The 21,882-nt window shown below is 44.2% G+C and overlaps 1 protein-coding gene across 17 annotated transcripts in view; it reads right to left on the bottom strand.

The window, feature by feature from the left end:
• Positions 1-21,882, bottom strand: part of PDE4DIP (phosphodiesterase 4D interacting protein) — a gene marked incomplete at both ends in the record, with an annotated part of 218,443 nt that overhangs the window by 19,231 nt on the left and 177,330 nt on the right. For 7 of the 17 annotated variants that reach the window (XM_079696963.1, XM_079696965.1, XM_079696977.1 and 4 more), the window contains 12 exons: positions 5,342-5,466; positions 6,078-6,267; positions 7,737-7,856; positions 8,539-8,670; positions 9,022-9,273; positions 12,857-13,042; positions 15,067-15,219; positions 15,839-16,062; positions 17,181-17,232; positions 18,260-18,495; positions 19,972-20,500; positions 21,121-21,240. In XM_079696963.1, coding sequence (XP_079553089.1) covers positions 5,342-5,466; positions 6,078-6,267; positions 7,737-7,856; positions 8,539-8,670; positions 9,022-9,273; positions 12,857-13,042; positions 15,067-15,219; positions 15,839-16,062; positions 17,181-17,232; positions 18,260-18,495; positions 19,972-20,500; positions 21,121-21,240 — 2,319 coding nt within the window. The remainder of the gene's footprint in view (positions 1-5,341; positions 5,467-6,077; positions 6,268-7,736; positions 7,857-8,538; positions 8,671-9,021; positions 9,274-12,856; positions 13,043-15,066; positions 15,220-15,838; positions 16,063-17,180; positions 17,233-18,259; positions 18,496-19,971; positions 20,501-21,120; positions 21,241-21,882) is intronic. The other 10 variants (XM_079696978.1, XM_079696967.1, XM_079696969.1 and 7 more) reach the window with 4 other exon arrangements.

Raw genomic sequence — 21,882 nt, 5'->3', positions numbered from 1 at the left:
ACTCCCACTCATTCTACGAGGCCACCATCACCCTGATACCAAAACCAGACAAAGATGTCACAAAAAAGAAAACTACAGGCCAATATCACTGATGAACATAGATGCAAAAATCCTCAACAAAATACTAGCAAACAGAATCCAACAGCACATTAAAGGATCATACACCATGATCAAGTGGGGTTTATTCCAGGAATGCAAGGATTCTTTAATATACACAAATCAATCAGTGTGATATACCATATTAACAAACTGAAGGATAAAAACCATATGATAATCTCAACAGATACCGAAAAAGATTTCACCAAAATTCAGCACCCATTTATGATAAAAAAAACTTTCCAGAAAGTAGGTACAGAGGAAACCTACCTCAACATCATAAAGGCCATATATGACAAACCCAGAGCCAACATCGTTCTCAATGGTGAAAAACTGAAACTATTTCCTCTAAGATCAGGAACAAGGCAACGTTGCCCATTCCCACCACTATTATTCAACATAATTTTGGAAGTTTTAGCCATAGCAATGAGAGAAGAAAAAGAAATAAAAGGAATCCAAATCAGAAAAGAAGAAGTAAAACTGTCACTGTTTGCAGATGACATGATACTATACATAGAGAATCCTAAAGATGCTACCAGACAACTACTAGAGCTAATCAATGTATTTGGTGGAGTAGCAGGATACAAAATTAATGCACAGAAATCTCTTGCATTCCTATACACTAATGATGAAAAATCTGAAAGAGAAATTAAGGAAACACTCCCATTTACCATTACAACAAAAGAATAAAATATCTAGGAATAAACCTACCTAAGGAGACTAAAGGTCTATACACAGAAAACTATAAGACACTGATGAAAGAAATTAAAGATGATACCAACAGATGGAGAGATATACCATGTTCTTAGATTGGAAGACTCAACATTGTGAAAATGACTCTACTACCCAAAGCAATCTACAGATTCAATGCAATCACTATCAAACTACCAAGGCATTTTTCACAGAACTAGAACAAAAAATTTCACAATTTGTATGGAAACACAAAAGACCCCAAATAGCCAAAGCAAAACTGGAGAAAGAAAAACGGAACATGAGGAATCAGGCTCCCCGACTCCAGACTATACTACAAAGCTACAGTAATCAAGACAGTATAGTACTGGCACAAAAACAGAAATATAGATCAATGATGGAACAGGATAGAAAGCCCAGAGATAAACTCATGCACATATGGTCACCTTTTCTTTGTTAAAGGAGGCAGGAATACACAATGGAGAAAACACAGCCTCTTCAGTAAGTGGTGCTGGGAAAACTGGACAGCTACATTGAACAGAATGAAATTAGAACACTTCCTAGAACACTTCCTAACACCATACACAAAAATAAACTCAAAATGGATCAAAGACCTAAATGTAAGGCCAGACACTATAAAAGTCTTAGAGGAAAACATAGGAAGAACATTCTTTGACATAAATCACAGCAAGATCCTTTTTGACTCACCTCCTAGAGAAATGGAAATAAAAACAAAAATAAACAAATGGGACTTAATGAAACATAAAACCTTTTGCACAGCAAAGGAAACCATAAACAAGATGAAAAGACAACCCTCAGAATGGGAGAAAATATTTGCCGATGAAGCAACTGACAAAGGATTAATCTCCAAAATATACAAGCAGTTCATGCAGCTCAATATCAAAAAAACAAACAACCCAATCCAAAAATGGGCAGAAGACCTAAACAGACATTTTTCCAAAGAAGATATGCAGATTGCCAACAAACACATGAAAGGATGCTCAACATCACCAATCATTAAAGAAGTGAACATCAAAACTACAATGAGGTATGAACTCACACCGGTCAGAGTGGCCATCATCAAAACATCTACAAACAATAAATGCTGGAGAGGGTGTGGAGAAAAGGGAACCCTCTTGCACTCTTGGTGTGAATGTAAATTGATACAGCCACTATGGATTACAGCACGGAGGTTCCGTAAAAAACTAAAAATATGATGAACTGGGCGATTGGGATTGACATGTATACACTGATGTGCATAAAATTGATGACTAATAAGAACCTGCTGTATAAAAAAATTAATAAAATACAAAAATTCAAAAAAACTAAACTAAAAATAGAACTACCATATGACCCAGAAATCCCATTACTGGGCATATACCCTTAGAAAACCATAATTTAAAAATAGTCATGTACCACAATGTTCACTGCAGCTCTATTTACAATAGCTAGGACATGGAAGCAACCTAAGTGTCCATCGACAGATGAATGGATAAAGAAGAAGTGGCACATATATACAATGGAATATTAACTTGGCCATAAAAAGAAATGAAATTGAGTTATTTGTAGTGCTGTGGATGGACCTAGAGTCTGTCATACAGAGTGAAGTAAGTCAGAAAGAGAAAAACAAATACCGGATGCTAACACACATGTGTGGAATCTAAAGGGAAAAAAACGGTTATGAAGAACCTAGGGGCAGGACAGAAATAAAGAGGCAGATGTAGAGAATGGACCTGGGGACACAGGGAGGGGGAAGGGTAAGCTGGGATGAAATGAGAGTGGGTCATGGACTTATATATACTACCAAAATAGATAGCTAGTGGGAAGCAGCCACATAGCACAGGGAGACCACCTCTGTGCTTTGTGACCACCTAGAGGGGTTGGATAGGGAGGGTGGGAGGGAGACACAAGAGGGAGGAGATATGGGGATATATGTATACATATAGCTGATTCACTTTGTTATAAAGCAGAAACTAACACACCACTGTAAAGCAATTATACTCCAATAAAGATGTTAATAAAATAAAATAAAAAAGAAACGAAATTGAGTTATTTGTAGTGAGGTGGATGGACCCAGACACTGTCATACAGAGTGAAGTAAGTCAGAAAGAGAAAAAGAAATACCATATGCTAACACATATATAGAATCTAAAAAAAAAAAAGGTTCTGATGAACCTAGGGGCAGGACAGGAATAAAGACACAGACGTGGAGAATGGACTTGAGGACACACAAGAGGGACTTCCCCCTTGGAGGGGGAAGGGTAAGCTGGGACGAAGTGAGAGAGTAGCACTGACATATATACACTACCAAATGTAAAATAGATAGCTCGTGGGAAGCAGCTGCATCCCACAGGGAGATCAGCTCTGTGCTTTGTGACCACATAGAAGCGTGGGATAGGAAGCGTGGGAGGGAGATGCAAGGGAGGGTGGATATGGGGATATATGTATACATATCGCTGATTCACTTTGTTATACAGCAGAAACTAACACAACACTGTAAAGCAATTATACTCCAATAAAGATGTTAAAAAATGTCTAAAAAGAAAAAAAGAAGATATGGTACATATATACAATGCAATATTACTCAGCCATAAAAAAGAATGAAATAATGCTATTTGCAGCAACATGGATGAACCTAGAGATTATCATACTAAATGAAGTATGTCAGACAGAGAAACAAGTATCATATGATATCACTTACATGTAGAATCTTTAAAAATGATACAAATGTACTTATTTACAAAACAAACTGACTCACAGACTTAGAAAACAAAGTTATGGTTACCAAAGCAGAAAGGGTTGGGGGGGAGGGATAAATTAGGAGGTCGGGATTAACATATACACACTTTAATATAAAATAGATAATCAACAAGGACCTACTGTGTAGCACAGGGAACTCAATACTCTGCAATAACCTATATGGGAAAAGATTCTGAAAAAGAATTGATATATGTATAACTAAGTCACTTTTCTGTACACCTGAAACTAACACAACATTGTAAGCCAAATATACTCCAATATAAAAAATAAATTTAAAAAAATTTTTAAAAAGAGATAAAAAATAAAAAGGGAACAAAGTATGAAGACTTACCCAACCTGATTTCAAAATTTACTATAAAACTCTAACAATGTAGACAGCTTGGTATTGGTGTAAGAATAGGCATATTGATTAATGGAACAGAATGGAGAATTCAGAAATAGACTCACACATATATTGAGAAGTGATTTTTTTTTTTTTGCCTTGGCAATTGTTTTTCAATAGATTGCCAAGCAATTAGAAGGTAGTCATGGTGATGAAAAGTCAATTGTGTTTCTATATCCTAGCAAAAAAAACAATTATTTGGCAATTGAAATAAAAATATTATCCCACACACATGTATCCCACACACATGAGAAATATTTATGTATAAGTTAAAATATGAAAGATGAATATACTAAAAATTACAAAATATTATTAACAGAAGTTTTGGTCACTTGCTTGTCAACAAAGCTGCCAAGGTAATTCAATGGAAAAATGGTAGTCTTTGTAACACATGGTGCTGGAAAAACTGGATATCAATATGGGAAAAAAAGAACTTTAACCTTTTTCTCACTTCGCATACAAAATTAACTCAAAATGAAATGCAGTCCTAAACATAAGAGCAAAGGCTATAAAACTGCAAGAAGAAAAATACAAGGAAATCTTTATGATCTTGAGATAGACAAAGATTTCTTAGCTAGGACATAAAGAAAAGCATAAATAATAAAACAAAAAATTTGATTAATTGACCTTCAACAAAATTTAAAAGTTTTGTCTTTCAAAGACACTAAAAAGGGCTTCCCTGGTGGCGCAGTGGTTGGGAGTCCACCTGCCGATGCAGGGGACATGGGTTCGTGCCCCGGTCTGGGAGGATCCCACATGCCGCGGAGCGGCTGGGCCCGTGAGCCATGGCCGCTGGGCCTGCGCGTCCGGAGCCTGTGCTCCTCAATGGGAGAGGCCACAACAGTGAGAGGCCCGTGTACCGCAAAAAAAAAAAAAACAAAAAAAACAAAAAAAACAAGAGACTAAAAAGACTTGCAGAATATATCTGCAAATTATTTTTCTGACAAAAATTCCAGAATAAAAATTTCTTTAAAAAAACTTTTAATTTTCTCACTGGGGTAAGAGCAGGTTTTCTGCAACATGGGCTGCATGGGTGGTCAGAATTCACAACATTCAAGACGTTTTCAAATGATGATATCACCAGGACAGTTCTGTGTATTTTTTTTTTTTGAATTACTGTATAATCTGGACTTTGATTAACTTGTCTCAGACCATGCAGGTGGGCATAGTTCAACTCTTGTGGCCTATTTTTAAGGATGTCGAGGCTGGATCTTGCTCATGTCACCAACCTCTGGGCTTTGTGTATGAGAGTTCCCCTCTGTTCTTATTGGGATCCTCAATGACTGAGGATTTTTTTTCTGAGACAGAGAAAGATAGGTTTCCAAGATCTTCACAACTCCCAAGGTAAAGACTTCACCAGGACCCTTAGCAAGAGCAAGAAGCTCATAGGGTGGGGAAGAAGGGAAAACATACCTTTCAGCCCCTTCTTGGAATTGCCATAAAGTGCCTCGTAGATCCGTAGCTCTGACTGGAGGGACTGGAAAAGCTGCTGTTTCTCTTCACACTGATGCTGCAAGAGGGCCAGCTTATGCTGCAGCCTGTCAGGGGAGAAGCAAGGGTCCGCTGAGCTGGTGGGGCCCCACCAGGGCAAGAGGCTGTGAACCAACTTCTGCATCATAGAATTCTAGCCCTAGATGTCAACTCAGGGGTCATGAAGACCATCGCTTTTATTTTACAGATGTGGCAACAGAGGCTTGGAAGGTAACGTAACTGTGCTTGGAGTCATGCCATTAGCTACCATACCTAGGACACACTACCTTGTATTCTTACTGCCCCACATTGCTTTTTTCTTGTTAAGCAGTTACAGGGTTTACGCTGGGGACTAGCATCATGGCTGGTGTAGAAGCTTCCTAGGTTATGGTGGGACTAATATCTTAAAACTAACTGGAAGCACGAGAATGTACTTTCTCCAGAATCTGATATGCTGAAGCCTTCCATAACAGGGTTATACTCTCTCAACTTTGGAGTGAAAAAGACATTCCCAGAGAAGTCCTTCCTTCTGTTCAAAGTTACCCATAAATCCGGAATAGCGGAGGGGATATTGAGGTTTCCAAAAACCTCAATGGCAAGACCATTAACCGTCTTGCCAATATCCCTTTTGCTAAATCTGAAAATGGGCCACCTTCCTTATCAATGGGCTCCCTCTAACCTGGAGTCTTTCTCCTGGAGAGATAGTCGTTCCTCCTCGAAATGCAAGATCTCCTGCTGCTTCTCCTTCAAGTCTTCCAAAAGCTGCTGCCGTTCCACCTTTTGGTGCTCCCGCTCCATTTCCAGCTCTTGAAGCCGCGATCGAGAGGTCAGCAGAGCCTCCCTCAGGCATTCTGTTTCCTGGGAGTGCTCTGGTGAGCAGAACACAGGAGTACATATATTGTAGGGCCAAAAGTCAGCAGCAAGATGAGCCCAAGCACATCCATCCTGACAAACAGAACTAAAGCAAAAGGAAGGCCAGCTTATGCTGCCAGGAGAGACAAAGTGAGGGTATGCTATTATATCCACACACTCAGGGGGATGGGAACTTCTTTCTTTGCAATGCCCTTTGATCCTCTGATTTAATACGTCCCACCTTGCTTTTAGAGAAAACACTCTGCTTCCTGACGCTCACTGTTTTCTAAGTCCTCACATACCTTCTGTGCAGTAATCCATTCTTGAATTTTGCCAAGGATCCACATCAAAATTTCTTGTCTACAGTTTTTAGTATACATATTGTTTTCATCATATTGCAAATAGAGCTATCTGTTCTTTCCTGGTCTTGCAGCATCCCTCTGATCTTCATGATTTCTCAAAGACTATTGACAGGGACTCTGAGAATAAGGCTCCAGTGCTGTCAGTCGTCTGGGGCAGAATCACCTGTGCCTGGCAGGCTGAGCTCTTTTAAATCTTACTATCTTCTCACCTGTGAGGTCTGTTCTGATCTTTCCAGGCACGCAATGGTAGTTTAGTAGTTCTGCCTTCTCCCTTATCTTATAATTTTTGTTATCTTCCCAAGCAGGGATCACTCCTCTCACATCTTCTTGCTCTGAGGACGCTAATTTAGAAATATCTCTTGATGTCTTTTTCCTTTCCCACAAGCATTCTTTCATTCTGGGCTTAATCCTCTTAGCCACTATTCTTTGTCTGTTATGGCTATTCAACAAATATTTGTAAATAAAAATAATTTCTAATTGAAAGTATATTGAGTCCATTAAGTCAATTAACACTAAGGTCAGCTGCCCCACCAGGCCACACAGGAAATGAGGCCCACATGTGGATGCCCACTGAACAGTGTTGGGAAAGCTCTGGAGGACATTTTGCTAGCATCTTCAGACACAGAGTCATGAGGACTAGTGACCAAAGAGGAGCCCTGAGTGTATGAGTAGGAGGTAGTGAGGAGACATGGGGATAGCAGATCAGCATGGGAGGGACACACAGAGCGGCTGCCAAGTCTGGAGAAACCTGAGAGAGTGTATAGGCCTCATGTTGCTCCCTGTCCTGGGTCCAAACTAGCTGTGAGCTGTGGGCAGGTAGAACAGGCACTAAGGTATGCAGTTTGATAGCTAATGACTGAATATCTGCAGGCGGGTTGCACAGAGGTGGTGGATTTCCTAGAGTGCCTTGTCCTTGGGGCCTAGGAGTCTAAGGGCCCGTGGTTGGGAATTGTCAGGAAATAGCCCTTTCTAGATTGAGAATAGCTACAGGAGTTTGAGGTTGGTAGGTCTGGGTAGCTCTGTTCTCTCCACCTTGTCTCTTTGCTTCTCCAGTTGGTGACTGGAGTGGCCAGGGAGGAAAGGGACCCAAGAGTAACCACAGTTTGCAGCTTTTGACCACTCACCTCTGGAAGCATGACTGAGCTGAGCCTGAAGCCTCTGGTTTTCTTCCCTAAGGACTCTGTTCTCATTGCAGAGCTGAGGTGTGGACTCCAGGCCCGGACTGTAGAAGTTAGAGGTGGGTCCTGTCCCAGGAAGTGCAAGCAGGTAAGTTACACATTTGGGTAACAGACACTCTCTGTGTTGCTCATTCTGTATCTCCAAAGATACTATCCCAACCCAGCAGAAAACCCAGAGAACTCGCATCCTGGGCCTAAAGCCTGATGGGCTGAATGCCTGGCTTTCCTGTGGCTCCTCTGAGTGGGTTCTTTGCGTGCATTATCACGTGCCCTGGCTGTAGCTGTTCAGGAGGCCCTTTCCCCTAAATAGCTGCTGCTGCGGTGTGGGCAGGACAAGGGCGTGTGGAAGGGACGGCCTCCAAGTGTCAGCAGCCTGGGGGAGAGGGTGGGGAGGAAGGCCACCTCGGTAAGTGGCTGGAGGAGGCCCTGCAGACCTGGCTCTACCACTTGCCAATCACAGGACCAGGGCACAGAAGTCAGCAGACAGATATGAGCAGATTAGGATGGAAGAGAAGTCAGAGGATTCTGGGGACCAAACCTGGTTAGATCTGCCGTGAGGAAAGTTACTCTCTGAGCTCAGATAAGCTGCAACGGGAGCATAGTACTTGCCCCCTGCCTTGCTGATGTAAGGAGCAAATACAGAAAAGCAGACCTCGGTGCTTTGAAATCTGCGAAGCTCTGCCTAGGGGTTGACCTTCAGCAGCTCCCTAATTACAACCAGAAACAGGAAGCCCCGGGCCTCTCCTACCGCTTCCGCGGGCAGTGGAGCTGAGCCTGTGTTCCAGCTGCTCCCGCAGGCGGTCGTTAATGCAGATGGACTCCTCCAGGCGCTGGCGCAGGTTCCGGATTTCACCAAGGTGCTCCTCTAGCAGGTCAGTCCCTGCAGTCACCCAGCAGGACAGGAGGAGGTGAGAGATGGAGAATCCTGGTCACTAGTGGGGCCCATATGGGGGGTGTGGGGTTGGGCCAGTGGCCTCTCAGCAAGATCCCTAAACATCACCGGTCTCTCTCACGGGCATCCAGAAGCTCAGGTGACTTTGTTTAAAGAGTAAATTGGCTTCAAACACTGGACAGCTTATGCTAACCAAGCCCCATGGGCCTCCTCCTCCAATACAGGGGTACGTGTAAGGGAGTTGTAATCGTACATGTACAGTTACCATGGTAACTGGTAAGTGTAAGGGGTTTCACATGATTTAGAAAAATAATTGACCTGCTCGGCTTTGTGCTTTACCTGTGGGTTTGGAGTTAAGCTGGTACATGGAGGAGCCTGAAGATAGGTCCCCAGATATGCTCCCTTTCTGAGGCCTCATCATGTCCCACTGGCCTCTGCTGCCCAAGTACCCAGGCTCAAGGATTCTGCCCAGTTCTATGGTGCCCCTCAGAGGAGAGAGGGGCTGGGCAGGGTTGAGGTAGTGGGAAGAGCTGGCTTCTAAATGGTTGGTTGGCAATGTGGCTGGGGAAGCAGGATGAACATTGCTGACACCTGGGCAGAAAGAAACACGAATGAGAAGCAGTATCAGAACAGAAGGATCGGCAAGGAAGCATGTGATTGCTAAGAACAGACACTAAAGGGGACACGTGGGCTATCAGAGGTCCCAGTCTGCTGTGAAATACCAATTAGATGAGGATTCCCATCCTAGGGGCTATAACTTTTCGCCCCTTGTATTTGCTAGCATGAGACACCAAGAGGTAGGGGATGAATAACGTATCAGAAAGTCACTAGTGTACCCAAAAGGGAAGTCCAGTGGCCCTCATCCTGGCTCCTGTGATAATTCCTCATGATAGAATCCAGGGAAGTTCCAGAAGTAGAACTCACTGGGAAAATCAGAGGTTAAGAGTGTGATGGGCCATAGCATTGAGCACACCTGTGAACGGGAATATTTGTGTCCCTATGAGTACTTGCTGTACCCAGAAGCTAAACTGCCAGCTTTTCGGTTTTCCTTTGGGGTTGTCAGAAGAGAAAGGGGGTATAAATCCAGCTAGACGTGGTGGCCCCAGTTACTCCAGAGTGAGGAACTTCTTTGCTGAGGCTGGGGGAGGTTCTAGGTAAGGCAAGAGGTGATTTCATTCTTACCCAACATGATTCCAGGAACTGAAATATGTCATCACTCATGTCTAAAGAGTCATAAACACTCTTCCATGGGGGAGGGAGGACCTTTCATTTCATAGGCTGATGCTTTCATAGATCCTATGAAATCATGGGCCTTCCCATTACCTCTGCTTTTGTGTAAAAAGAAGCCCAACTTGGTGGAGAGAGGGAAAGAGGTGAACAGGGCCATAGTTTAGAATATTCACATTCAGAAGGCTACTTTCTTCCAGGGATTATCAATATGGGCAGCAGAGTAAACAGGTAGCTCCACCTAAGAAATAGGAGTGAGGAGTGAGGTCATGGGTCCCTCCAACCAAGCCAACCCCCTTTGAGGGATTAATGTAATTGGCAGTTGCCAATTTTGATCCTCATTTATAACTGTTTCTCAAATTTGGCCACATACTGGAATCATCTGAGACAATGTAAAAATATGTACTGGGCCTGGACCCCCAGAGATTTTACCTTAATTGGTATGCAGTGCAGCTTGGGCACTGGATGTTTTAAAATCATTCCAGCTGATTCTAATAGGCAGGAAAGTTTGAGAAGTACTGTCATGGGTCTCCCCTTCCCCAATTTGCAAAATACTAGATATTCATTAGGATCACAGGAAGTTAAAGAGGGAGATGAAACATGTAAGCATCTAAACTATAGTCAGTATTTTAAAGAATGTGACTTCGTGCCTCTCTCACACCTCCTTCAACCCCAACCCCACACAGGCAGAGGGGGAAATCAGTGATTGTCGACAGTCAGCTTACTATCTCACCAAGGTCATAGGAGGTGCCAAGTCTATCAGTAACAGTGATCAGTATTCTCATGTTCCAGTCTTCCCAGCCACACGATACAGAGCACATGCCCTGAACCATGCAAAGACACCACACAGACTCTTGCACAAGGAAATTTTAGCCCCACAGTGGCCTGAGAAGCCGCCATGCACCACTGTCCACTTGGAAGCTTGTTTCAAAGCAAAGGAGGAGCGCTGGTGAGGACTGTGCTTGACAAGGAAAAAGAAAGGGCTATAGCCTTCCTCACCAAGGCTTGGACCACCCAAACTCTGGCCAATAGCACAGACTGGATATGACTCCAATTCAACCCACATCACAGACCCTTTCATGCACAGTGCTCTCCTTCCTCCATCTTTCCCTTTGGGCAAAGACAAATTGACAGTGTGGAAAGATGAAGGAAAAGGTGTCAAGGAGAAGAAAGGTAATCTAGAGAACAGTCTTGCCTTTTGGCATGGAACAAATTTGTTATCCATCAGTTGTTGCTTCCAGGTGTGCTATAGTAGCAAGTTCTAGATCAGAGAGAACAGCACCTTTCTCTCATCTCTAAAGAGAGAAAAGATTGTTGCAAGGGGACTCCAGAGTTGTTCAGTCAAGCTCAGCTCTGTGCTCTGAGCAGGACTGTAACAAAACCATTCTACATAGAGAAGGTATAATGGAAATATGGAACTGGGAGCAGAGGGTCTGAAGTCAAGCCCATTTCTCCCAGTTACTAGTGACCTTGAACAAGTAACCTCACTTCCCCGAGTTTTAGTTACTGCTCTGGCAGGGAACAGGGTAAAACCATGTTCCCGTTGGTAGGTAAACCTAGGTTGCTGTACCTGTGTAATGCTGATAAGCAGAAGGTAGCCTCTTAGACTTCACTTCCTGCAGAAAGGAAGATGTACAAACTCTTCTAAAAATAGACTCAGTCTAGCTGGTTCCGGAAATCAAACTAATGTCAGAGTAGACAGTGTATCCATTTTCAGAGCTGATAAATAAGCCGATCCGAATGACCTTTGGGGCTTCAGATATGCAGATTCCTAGCTGTGGTCTTAGGTCGCTGGACACCCTTTGTACAGTGACCCTACCATCAATTTCTGCCTCATCCAAGCTCTTCTTTACAGGCACAGAGTGTGGTTTTAAGGTAATTTCAAATTGCTTTCTAGTTTTTTTAAGCACTACTAGAGAGCAAATTCATCACGTGAGGTTCTTTTCTTATTTTAAGCTATAAGTGATAAGTGATAGCTTATGGCTTAAAATAAAACAAAATGTTTTATGATGTGGCATCCAGACCATATTTACATCAAATCTTTCTTTAAAAGATGACTACATATTCTATGAATTCTGTGACTACATAACATCGATTATATCTGGGAGTTGACAGAATTCACAATCACACATCACAGTATGTGCTTCTGTTTCTAGCTGTCCTCATGTCACCTGTGCAGAAACAGAAATTAACCTCGTGTAAGGGGAAGAGAGGTTTGGCACCCCTTCTTTTTTTGTGTGTGTGTGTGGTACGCGGGCCTCTCACTGTTGTGGCCTCTCCCATTGCGGAGCACAGGCTCCGGATGCACAGTCTCAGTGGCCATGGCTCATGGGCCCAGCCGCTCTGTGGCATGTGGGATCTTCCCAGACCGGGGCACAAACCCATGTCCCCTGCATCGGCAGGCGGACTCTCAACCACTGTGCCACCAGAGAAGCCCTGGCACCCCTTCTTAATTCCTCCTCCACCATCCTTTTAGCCCCGAACCTGATGATGTCAGAATTTGAACTTGACTAAAAACATTTCACAGAGGAGGATATAATTGCCATGGAAATGATCCCATTGAATGTGGCCATCTTTTTCTGGCCACTTCATCCTGTGTCAGCAGGCAAAAAACCTCTCTCCCATGTCCTGCCAGTGAACATGTTGCCAATGTGTCAGGGCTTCAACACACTTGGTGGAAGGTACCCCACAGTGTCAGCGGTGGGAGAGCACCAGGTCTAGGGCCTGATGAACGTATATACCTGTTAATTGATGAGGCACACACATGAGAAAGATAACAGTAAATATAGTTCCAAAAACAGCAAGCACAGCCCTCCCTCAATCGTCCACTGATAACGTGTACCCCTATGTTATTTTTTAAAACTCTGCCATCCAGTCAAAGCCATGCAGAGAAACACAGTGTGGGTCCATCATTCGCAAGAACACAAATGCAGCAGGAAGTGCTCACTTTCTCCCAACTGCTTCTGCAGCATCTGCAGCTCCTGCTGAGCCTCAGCCAAGGAGACCATGGGTGTCTCACAGCAGCCAAGGAGGGGAGGGCCAGCAGAGCTGAAAGGCAGGAAGCTGGGTGGAGCTGAGGGCAGTGGTGCCTGGGGAAGGCTAACCAGCGTGGGTATGGATTGAAAATGAAGGCCTAGAAACAGAAAGTTAGGGAGAAAAGAGATAAACCATTAGAGAGAAAGTCAGAGAAAAGAATGGGTGAAAGGTTGAGAAGGTGAAACTATTCCCTGACCAAACATCTCCTTGGGGAGTGTCTATCATTCAATGTGGTGATGACTGAGATGGCCAAGGGGAAGCACTATTACCCAAGATGCTGGCCTAGCTGACCCCCTCCTCCTCCTTCCCTGCCAGGGCTATCCTGCATACACATGCTATGCTCATCTTGAAAACAACTGGCTACAAAACGCAAGGTGGCATTACCATAACTCAGGCAGCCATGAAAGCCCCATCCTAGCCATCTGGACATGGATAGGTGAGGATGGCTGTGCCTGGATGCTCTCAAGAGCCCCTGCGGTGCTGCTACCAGCATGTGCTAGTCCTGGCCCTTGTGACAAGACTCTCCCTACACCTAGAACTCCTCTTCTGAAAGCAACAGGACTCACTCTGAGGAGGGCAGAAGTAGACTACAATAGTGGGGAAGTTTGCATGACTAATGCATATAATTCAACACTGATGGAAACAAACTTCAGAATCCCAAATCAATGTGTTCATTCACCAAAGGAAAAATAAAAGCCTTGGCATACTGACTTACAAACAATGGCTTGCAAATCTTTCTGGACATTCAAATAATTTAAGAAAAATTCTTAAAATATGTGGATTCTTTCATCGTTACTGCAATCTACTGAATCATAAACTCTGGCAGTAGGGCTTAGAAATTTTTGTTTCTAAAAAAATCTTCACAGGTGATCATTAGGTAGTCCATCTATAGACAGGTCTTTAGGAACCCTGGGAAGTTCTGATGTTTGAATCTGTCTCCTCTTCCTAAAAAGAGTTATCAGGCAGGTAGCTCACAGAGGGAGAAGAAACCAAGACAGACCTGTGGAGAATGTCTCACGTGAAAGACAATGATCACATTCTGAAAAACATCCCTTACCCCAAGATACTGACATAGTATCAGAGCAGTACAGCAAAGACCCCTGAATTACCAAGTGACACAGACCAGGCCTCCTTCAGGGAGGCATTCTGATTTTAAAACCCCTGACCTTTTGCTCTTTTTGATCCCAAAGCATTTACACAGATGTCTACAGTGCTAGGTGAATAGCTTTTCCCAATGATTTCCTGGTTTAGCTGCTGCCCACTCTGGCCCAGAAACTTTGAGCCCAGGCTCAGAAAGAGTTGAGCACATTCCTTTTCTTAAGATTTTGGTTGACTTGTCCTCAAGAGAGACAAGGGTGGCAGAAGGAAAGTGCTGTTCTTCTGGGGGCACCTCTACACGAGTCCGACCTCACCACAACCACAATGAAGGCAGCCAGCCAGCCCATCTTGTTGGGTGGTAGGAGGTGAGAACAAGGTTTGCCCTTTCTCTGCCATTGCTGGTGTGGAGCTGTGACTGAACAATGTACCCCCTGGTAACTAAGCTGAGGCAGGTAAATGAAATGTACAACTATTGGTCCAAGATACACACCATATACACATCAAGGACTACCAACCCATTCATAAACCCATGAATGATAATGTAATATGAACAGAATCTTGTCTAAGGATACTGAAACATCCTTAGCTATGAAGTAAGCAGCCCTACCTACTATAGAGGCTCCTCTTCAGATAAAATGGGGAACATATATAAGGGAGAAGCAGATGTAAATTTCCCTTTGTTCTTTGGCTACAGTAATCCTAGGAGAAACATTTTGTCTCTTTGATTCCCAGGGTGAAATGAGAGAAAGAAATGAAGATGATTCTTTTAGAATGATTAGCCAACTATTGGTCAAAATTGATAGGTAGATCAAAGTCTATTGTGGATTATTTACTTTTCTAAAATATTTAAAACAAAGAGTAGTCAGACACTATTAGCTAATTTGGATGGTCTCTTGATTTTCTCTAGGATTTGATGTATTGATATATAAGCTCCTAATGATGCTTTTCTTGTCCCTGAAGAAAAGTCAAACAGGCAGCTGAGGAAGAGGAGATGAAGACCCTGCCCCACTAGCTGTTGCATACCTGGATGGGCCTGGCTGGCATCCTTGGGGGGATTCTGGGGAGCTGGCAAGCTGATGGGGTTGCTGCTGGGTTCGGCCTTAACCCCCTGAGACGCACTGGTTGCTGATGGTTTAGAAGACAGTACAGCAGAATGACTCGAATGATGGATGGAATCTACAAAACCCATGAATGAAAGAACATGTTTGATGTTCTACAAAGAACTGGAATCTGGCCTTATATTTAACCAGGGCAGAGCCTGGTTTTCAGGGAGAGCATCAAGCACAAGCGCTGGCAGCAGTGTTCGTTCCTTACTGGCAAACAGTTCCTTCAGTGAGGAAAGCAACCTCAGAGGTGACAGTGGGGCTCAGAGCCTGAAGCCATGAAAATGGCACCTCCAAAAATACCAGGCAAGTCCAGCAGCATCTGTGGACACCCACGGAAACTCAGGGGTTCAGGAACTGCAGCTAGCTGGAGGGATAAGATATCCCATCTTAAAAAAGGAGGTCAGTCAGACAGATTGTATGCTCATGAGGCAGTGGGGAAGAGAAGTCTCCGTAATCTCACTCTCCCCACTGTCGTTCGCCTTGTCCAACAGCAGTATCCATATGCTGGTGGAGACCCAGCGACAGGGGTAACTTGTAGAGTCAGGAGCAAAGCAAAGATCCTGACCCACTGGGGCCTGTGCTTGGCACGGTTCGGCCTGATACACACCAAGGTGCATCTATAATGCCTGGATGTGGAGGTCTCCTCTCAGCCTAGATAAAGGTGGTTCCACTCAGAAAGTGGAGGCTACCTGAGTGACAAGGTGAAGCTTTCTTCTCTTCATAGTGTGTGTACTCGCTGGCTATGTCCATGTCAGAGCAGGCTTCCGGCTCATCAGACGAGAAGGAAGAGCTGCTGGGAGACCGGTGGGAGTCAGACAAGGCACGGCTGCTGGAGGGCGTTAGGGACCGCGCGTCCAACGTGGCCTGCAGGACTTCAATCACTTTCTCCTTCTCCTGCAGCTCCCTGCTGAGCCTAGTGGGGTGAAGGAGGACAACAGCTGAACCCAAAGTCACTGGACTAGCTAGTCCTGACTAGGGCACATGGGAAAAGCCACATAAGTCAAGGGGACCATTCCTGCAAAGGGTAAACGGAATTACCCATCTCTGATTACGAGTGGAAAGTAGGTCAGGTGCAGAGGGAAGAAGAGCAAGAGCCACCCAGTGCACTGGCCGCACAATACACTGAGGACTAGCAGAGGCTCAGCTGGTGCTCCAAGGCACTGCTGCTTAACATATGGTCCCCAGTACAGCTGGAGTCCGAGAACCATTGGTTTCCCAGTCTCCAGTAAGTACAAAAATGCAAGGTAAGCCTTGAGAAACATAGCAGTGTGGCATTCCCACAACATCTAGGAGTATGATAAGTAGAATCATCTGGTTGACTGAGATACAGACAATGTGTGTGTCTGTGATGGATTAGAAATGAAAACAAACAAAAAAAATACTTTGTCCTTCACTGCAGATATTTTGAGAAGCACTGAGTGGTCTAAAGCACACTCACGACACAAAGGGGCGTGAACTAGTGACTACAAAGGACTCTGAGCCTGTATTTTATTGCACATAATGAGATAATATCCAGTGACTCAATGAAAACTGTTTCCTAAGACACTGTAGCCTCCTGGGATCTGCAACGTCAAGCACTTTTTTTAAATTAGACACTGTAATACAATTCCTTTTTTCCCAAGGAAATTGTGTGGCCATTAAACTAGCTGTCAACTCAACTTGGGGTAAGGCAACTTGGCAAAAACACACCTTGGTCTTTAAACACACAGTGGGGAAGCAGAGGAGATCCTTGGGGTGCCAAGGACCCTTAAAACCTGGTTAGTTTACTTTTAAGTCAGACTGACTCTAGGTTACTAAGCTAATAATATAATAATAAATCTAGGTTACTAATTTGAATAAATATACAAACAGAAATCAATAGAACTATATCAAAAGAGAGTAAGGCTAAAAAGAACAGTAATGTGTTCCATGAATAAATGAATTCATTACAATCAGCATTTTCCTTTTTTCCCCCTGATTTGTGAAACTGCAGCCACCCTTGACCCCTTAGGCCTTGTTCCTGATTCCTTTACCAGATCCTATTTGAATTACCTCAGGGCCAGCGGCTCAAGTCCAGCTTGATCTTTCTCACTTTTATGATCCTCTGCAAACCAAATTCAGAAAGAAACAGTAAGAAATTAAACAGGTCTCACTTCACACATTATAAATGCAGGAGCCGATTTGGGTGCAAAACAGTGACTACTCTGTGTGTCCAGGATATGTGGGAGAATTGCTCTGGGAGACCTCAGATTGTATCTTTAGAGAACAGACATGCAGGTTCTCCTGAGCTCACCAGGCAGACCTTCCCTGACCTGGTAATCACCATCATGACTTCCTCTGCCCTAAATCAACACAAAAAAAGTTTAAAAGGCACTTGGCTAGCTTCCCTCTGGAAAATTCCAGCCTCCAAGCCTGCCACAGACTGACTTCCATACGGACCAGCTCTGTGACCCATCATAGCTTTCATGTAGAACCTACTCTTGCTTTGAGGAGATGACAAACAGCCCTGTCCCACCTCTGCACCTGCCACTAGGATGTGGGATGGTTGGCCCCCAAGATTGATCCTGCTGTTCTCCCTCGGGTGCTCTCAGGAAATTCTAAGTCAAGGGTTTCAATAATAACCAATATTCCTAGCCCTTGTACTATGACATTCAGTGCCCAAACCATGTTCAAAAGGGCACAGTGCTTCATCTGCATTTGAATTACATTCATGTGCGATACCAGGCAATAGATGAAGAAACAGAGATACCAAAAGGTTAAGTCATTTGCCCAAAGAAACTTAATGGCAGCATCCAGGCTAGAGCTTGCATATTGAAAGTCTAGGTTCAGGGCTTCTTTAACTACAGTGAAGTCCTCTGATCTCTTCTCCCTTTCTCCCTCTTAGCACTAGATGGACTCAGCCTCCTTCCCTAAAGGTCACATTCCATAAATGATGCGGTAATCACGGCCTCTCTGACCCTGTGGTTCCTCCTCGGTGCTTCCCACGGGCCAATCCTGATTCTGTAATGACCCCTGGGAAATGAAGTGGAAGCAGAACCTGGGTTAAAAGGCTGTGGTGGAGGTGTGGCGGTCACCTGGGGCTGGGCTCTGGGAGGGACTGAGAGTGTTCAAAAGCCCTGTGGCCAACTTACTGGTGCTGAGTTTGCTGGTGAGCCTCTCTGTCAGCTGGCTTCCCTGAGCGAGTTGTTCCCGGAAGCTCTGCCCCAAGTAGTAGTCAATGTCATTGCTCCTTAGGAGGTTCTCGAAAGACTTTACTGTATCTTTTGCATGCTGGGTGAGAAGATAACAGATACCTCTCCCTTCTCGTATTTTCTGGCGTAGGTAGGATAGTTCTCGGGCCTGGTCCTGAATCAGGGAATCATATTTCCTAATGTAGGAAAGAAGAGGAAAGGGTAAGAATGGAAAAGAGTTAAGTTATGGGGGCTTCTGTAGTCATTTCTGTGAGAACATCTCTAAGAGTTCCTCAGTTTGAGCTGAATTCTGGCACAAAAACCAAAGGATGTATTTAAGAGTAAATTCTGTTCTGACAAACTTGCATCAAACAACATGGTATGCCACCATTCTTCCACTGTTTTATGTGTTAGTCATGTGTCCAAAAATAAAAAATAAGTTCTGTGGGGGTAAATACAGTGCCATATTTTACATCCCTTACAGCACCAATATAGTGTAGACTCACAGTTGATACTCAATAAATACTAAATATAGTTATTGGGTAGATGCTCAATAAATACTAAAAATCCAAATAGGTCCTTTCATGTCTTCTACTTCAAAGACCATCTACATTATGACAGACTGTATTTTGCAAAGATGGCCATTACTCAAGCTCCCGTTCCATGTGCTCCTCTATAATGTGGCTGTGCCCCTCTTTCATCATTGGGCAGAAGTTATTCTTCACCTCCTTAAATCTGGGTGGGTTCTGTGACCACCATGACCAAGGTAACATAGTGGAGGTAACACTGCACCAAGTCCAGGAGTCGCTCTTAACTGGCCTGGCAACTTCCAATTGGAAGCCAGCTGCCATGCTGAAGTGAAACTACCCTGAGACCACTGTACTATGAGAGGCCCAGGCCAGGAGGAGAGGTCCCGGAAGACAAGGAGCCACATGGAGAAAGAGAGAAGCCAAGGAGCACCACATCACCAGACACATGAATGAAGAAGCCGTGTCCAGCCAGACATTTCAGTGACTCCAGCCCCAACCTCCATCTGATGGCAGCCGCATGAGAGACCCCAAGTGAGAGCTACACTTCTAAGCCCAGCCAATCCACATAAATTATTGTTTCAATCCCCTAAGCTTTGGGGTGGTTTGTTACTCAGCATAGATAACCCAGATACTGAGAGGGATATCTACCCTGGTGTTTTTCCACCACAAAGTATCAAAAACAATAATAATTATGGCAAATAGTGTTGAGAGCTTTAATATATGCTAGGCATTATTATAAGCACTTGTATTAATTCATTTAAACCTAATAACCACCCTTTGAGATAGGTTTTCTTATTATCCTCATTTAATAGGTAAAGAAATAGGCTCAGAAAGACTGAGTAGGTTGCATAGCCTGTAAGTCCCAGAGCTAGGATTCGAACACAGGAAGTCTGACTCCAGTCTTACTACTTATATCATATATCCTGTCACTTTAAGAATACATTCCTAAGAGGAAATCCCAGGGACCTGGTATCTCCCAGCAGGGGTCACGTGTCCTTTCTTCAGACCTAGGGCTACCATTTAAATAGGTGCTCCTCTGATTGCCCTGATGGATTCTCTCTTCTACCTGTCCGGGCTACCCTCTTTCAAACATAAACTTAGACATCACCAATCAAGTAATGGTCCAAAGAGTACCCTCCTTACCCAGGCCACGAGGCTGATCTCAGCTCCTCGGCCAGCTTCCCTTCTGTTCCAGTTTTCGGGAGCTGGGCTTCCAGCTGGGACACCCTCTGGATCAGACTCTCCAGATCCTTTTTAGCCTGAAGCCCTGGGGGGTAGAAAGCCCCAGTGCCATCAGACAGCCACCCCTCGTCCTCATCAGTGACACTATGAGGTGAAGATCCCTCGAGGGTACCAACAGCCTTCAGCTTTTGGGGTCTCTCCAGACTAGATGAATAATCGCTTGTAACTGAGAGGGACCGGACCCGGCTCTTGAGGTTTTGAATGACCTTGTTGGCGTTCTGCAGCTGGGCCTTCAGATCTTTGATGTCCTTACATAGGACAGAGATGTCTTCTGACTTTCCATATGCCTGGAACTCCTCCTGCTTCCCTAGCTGGCTCTCCAAGGGCTTCTTTCCCGGGGGGCTGGCCAGTGTGGAGCCCAGGTGTCCCTCCTCAGAGCACAGCCCCTCCATTAGGACAGTTTCCCTGAGGCTGTCATGCTCCTCACACTCTGAGAAAAGACAAAGACATCTTCCTGATTAAAGCTGGGTGTGCTGCTGAGGCCACTCCCTTCAAGGTCTTGAGGACAATAATTACTAGAGCAAAAGTTGAAGCAGTACTTTATTCAGTGCTGGCACTGTACTAACATTCAAATGCAGCATTTCTTACCCTCCCAAGAGCCCTGCAAGTCAGGTGTGGTCACCTTCTATTTTACTCAAGTGTTTTTCTCCTTGATTTCAATTTGATGGATGTCCCTATAGTCACAGTACTTTTATAATAGAAGAATATTTCTTTAAAACTTACGGGTTGCCTATTCCCCCAAAGCTCATCTGGTCTTCTCATTAATAAATAGACCTTAGTATTTTTTCTACAATAAACAGTTGGATAGAACATTTTTTTAATTAACAGCAGTATGCTGAAAACTAATTGTAGAAATTCAAACTCACACTCAGCCTCATTCTGGGCAAGAGTTCTCCTCCAAACTTCCTGTCCCTCTCTGGTCTTGTGTCATCTTCAGTCTGCCATACCCCCTCATCTCTACTGCTCGTTGCATGTGGGACTCGCCAACAGCACCCAAAGGTGAAGGCTGCCTCTAGGGAGGGAAGGTGAACCCCATACTTGTGCTCTTACCGGGACTGGTGCTCTCCTCCCGTTCAGCCTCATTCTCGCTTCGGCCACAAGTCTCATAGCCCAGGTCCTGGAGGTCCACCTGCACCTGCTTGCTGTCCTGCTTCACCAAGGATTCACCTGCTTAGGAAGAGACAGGGGGTGTTACAGAGTACCTGAATTTCCCACATACACCCTCACCCTCAGTGGCACATACCCTGGCCCTTAGGGTGCAGGGAGGTTAGATCCACAGTGGGATAGATGCTTCTTTGGACTTAGGTGGGAGAAGAGACCACCTGCTCCAGACAGCAGGACTTCCCTCCGCCACGATGAGCCTGTTTGCCATTGATGATCCCATCTACAGATAACGGGGCTTCGCTGGGACCAGACATCTTTAAGTCATCTCTAGAAGCCCCAGGGAAACTAGTAAATGCTTTGTTCTCAGGGGCTCAGTAAATGTTTGAATGGAGCTGAACTAATTCAGAGTTTCAAAGACATCTAGATCTGTACTGTTCCGTAAGGTAGCTACTAGCCACATGTGACTATTTTATGTTAAACTGATTAAAATTAAGCTTAAAATTCCCAAGTTGAATTAGCTACATTTCATGTTCTCCATAACCACATATGACGTAGGTATAGAACATTTCTGTCACCACAGAAGTAGTTCTATTAGAAAGCGCTGATCCTAGACCAACAATGATGGTATATTTTTAAGAATCTGATGTGGTGCAAAGAGGAGCAGAAGAGAAGCAATTAGCATACATTGAGAGAGGTAAGGCAGTTTGT

This window comes from Hyperoodon ampullatus, assembly GCF_949752795.1.
Source record: "Hyperoodon ampullatus genome assembly, chromosome: 2".
NCBI lineage: Eukaryota > Metazoa > Chordata > Mammalia > Artiodactyla > Ziphiidae > Hyperoodon > Hyperoodon ampullatus.
The sequence above is the reverse complement of the archived record's forward strand: the minus strand, read 5'-3'. Positions and strand labels throughout refer to the sequence as shown.